The 1,129-nt window shown below is 32.8% G+C and overlaps 1 protein-coding gene across 1 annotated transcript in view; it reads left to right on the top strand.

Moving 5' to 3' along the window:
- Positions 1–776, top strand: part of LOC104083279 (nucleolysin TIAR-like) — a gene marked incomplete at its 3' end in the record, with an annotated part of 6,410 nt that extends 5,634 nt beyond the window's left edge. The window contains exon 5 of the mRNA XM_009586703.1: positions 701–776. Within this exon, the coding sequence (XP_009584998.1) occupies positions 701–776 (76 nt within the window). The remainder of the gene's footprint in view (positions 1–700) is intronic.
- Positions 777–1,129: the final 353 nt, after the last annotated feature.

Genomic DNA, 1,129 nt, shown 5'->3' on the forward strand with positions numbered 1-1,129 from the left:
TTTTAACATTCTATATTCAGTGCAGTTCTATATTTCCAATCATTTTAACTTACTCACTAAAATTTCTGTGTAAATTTGTTGTTTTCGTACTGGTGTGCTTAGCATTGTTGTTAGTTTTATTCTCCTTTCTTAAATTTCTGAAAATGTCAATTTTTCAAAATTTACAGCTACCCAAACTCCAAAATGATGGTAGAGAATTGACCAAGAAAAATAAAGAAATCTGTTAACAGGCCATGTATGCCTTTTAATTCCTATTTTTTCCTCTTTTTCGATTTTTTAATATTTCATATATTTTGTATCACTAGGCAGAAGACATTTAACTATTTAGAAAATGCATGGTAAATTAGATAGAATTGTTACAGTAATTTATAGAACAGTAAACCTTAGACGACCCTAGCCAATAGAATATTAGAAAAGGAAACTTTGTTTCTCTTATACTTCAAATTTGAACATTCTAGTTTTAGCCAGTATAGGTTATGTGGATAGGTTGCATGTTTATTACATGTTATTTTTTTTGTCCTACTGCTTTTTTCTAACAGGTAAAGAAGCAATAGGGAGAGTTCAGGAATGACTGTAGTTTTAGGGCTAACTGAATTTATAAGAAAAAATTATGCTCACAATACAGTGTGTGTGGTTCCTTTTAGTTTTTATTTTGCAGGTTATTAATATTACCCTCATATAGCTGTGCTTCTTTTCACAGGGATGCACGGGTAGTTAAAGATATGGCAACTGGAAAGTCAAAAGGCTATGGTTTTGTATCTTTTTATAACAAACTGGTGAGTAATCACAATGTAGATTTAAAATAATTGCCTATTTTCCACTTGCAGTTTTGCCTCTTTGTTTATATATTCACTATGTATCAGGCTTTCCCAAGGGAAATAAATTTGCGTGTACAAGACAAATTTACTTTAGTCAAAAAATTCTGTTATTTATGGTTAAGGGTTGAAACAATTCAGATGACAGCGATACTATGAGAACGTTGCGAAAAAAGATTTGAGAACATAGATTTGTGAAAGAAGATTCTTGAACATAGAAAGCTTGTTCGGGTGTGTTAGGGTAGTTCAGCTTAGTCTGTGGAACCATCTGGTTCCCCCAGGACTTGGGGCTGCTGGTCGACAGCCGGCTGAAC

Source organism: Fulmarus glacialis, unplaced genomic scaffold (genome assembly GCF_000690835.1).
Source record: "Fulmarus glacialis isolate BGI_N327 unplaced genomic scaffold, ASM69083v1 scaffold31541, whole genome shotgun sequence".
Taxonomy (NCBI): domain Eukaryota; kingdom Metazoa; phylum Chordata; class Aves; order Procellariiformes; family Procellariidae; genus Fulmarus; species Fulmarus glacialis.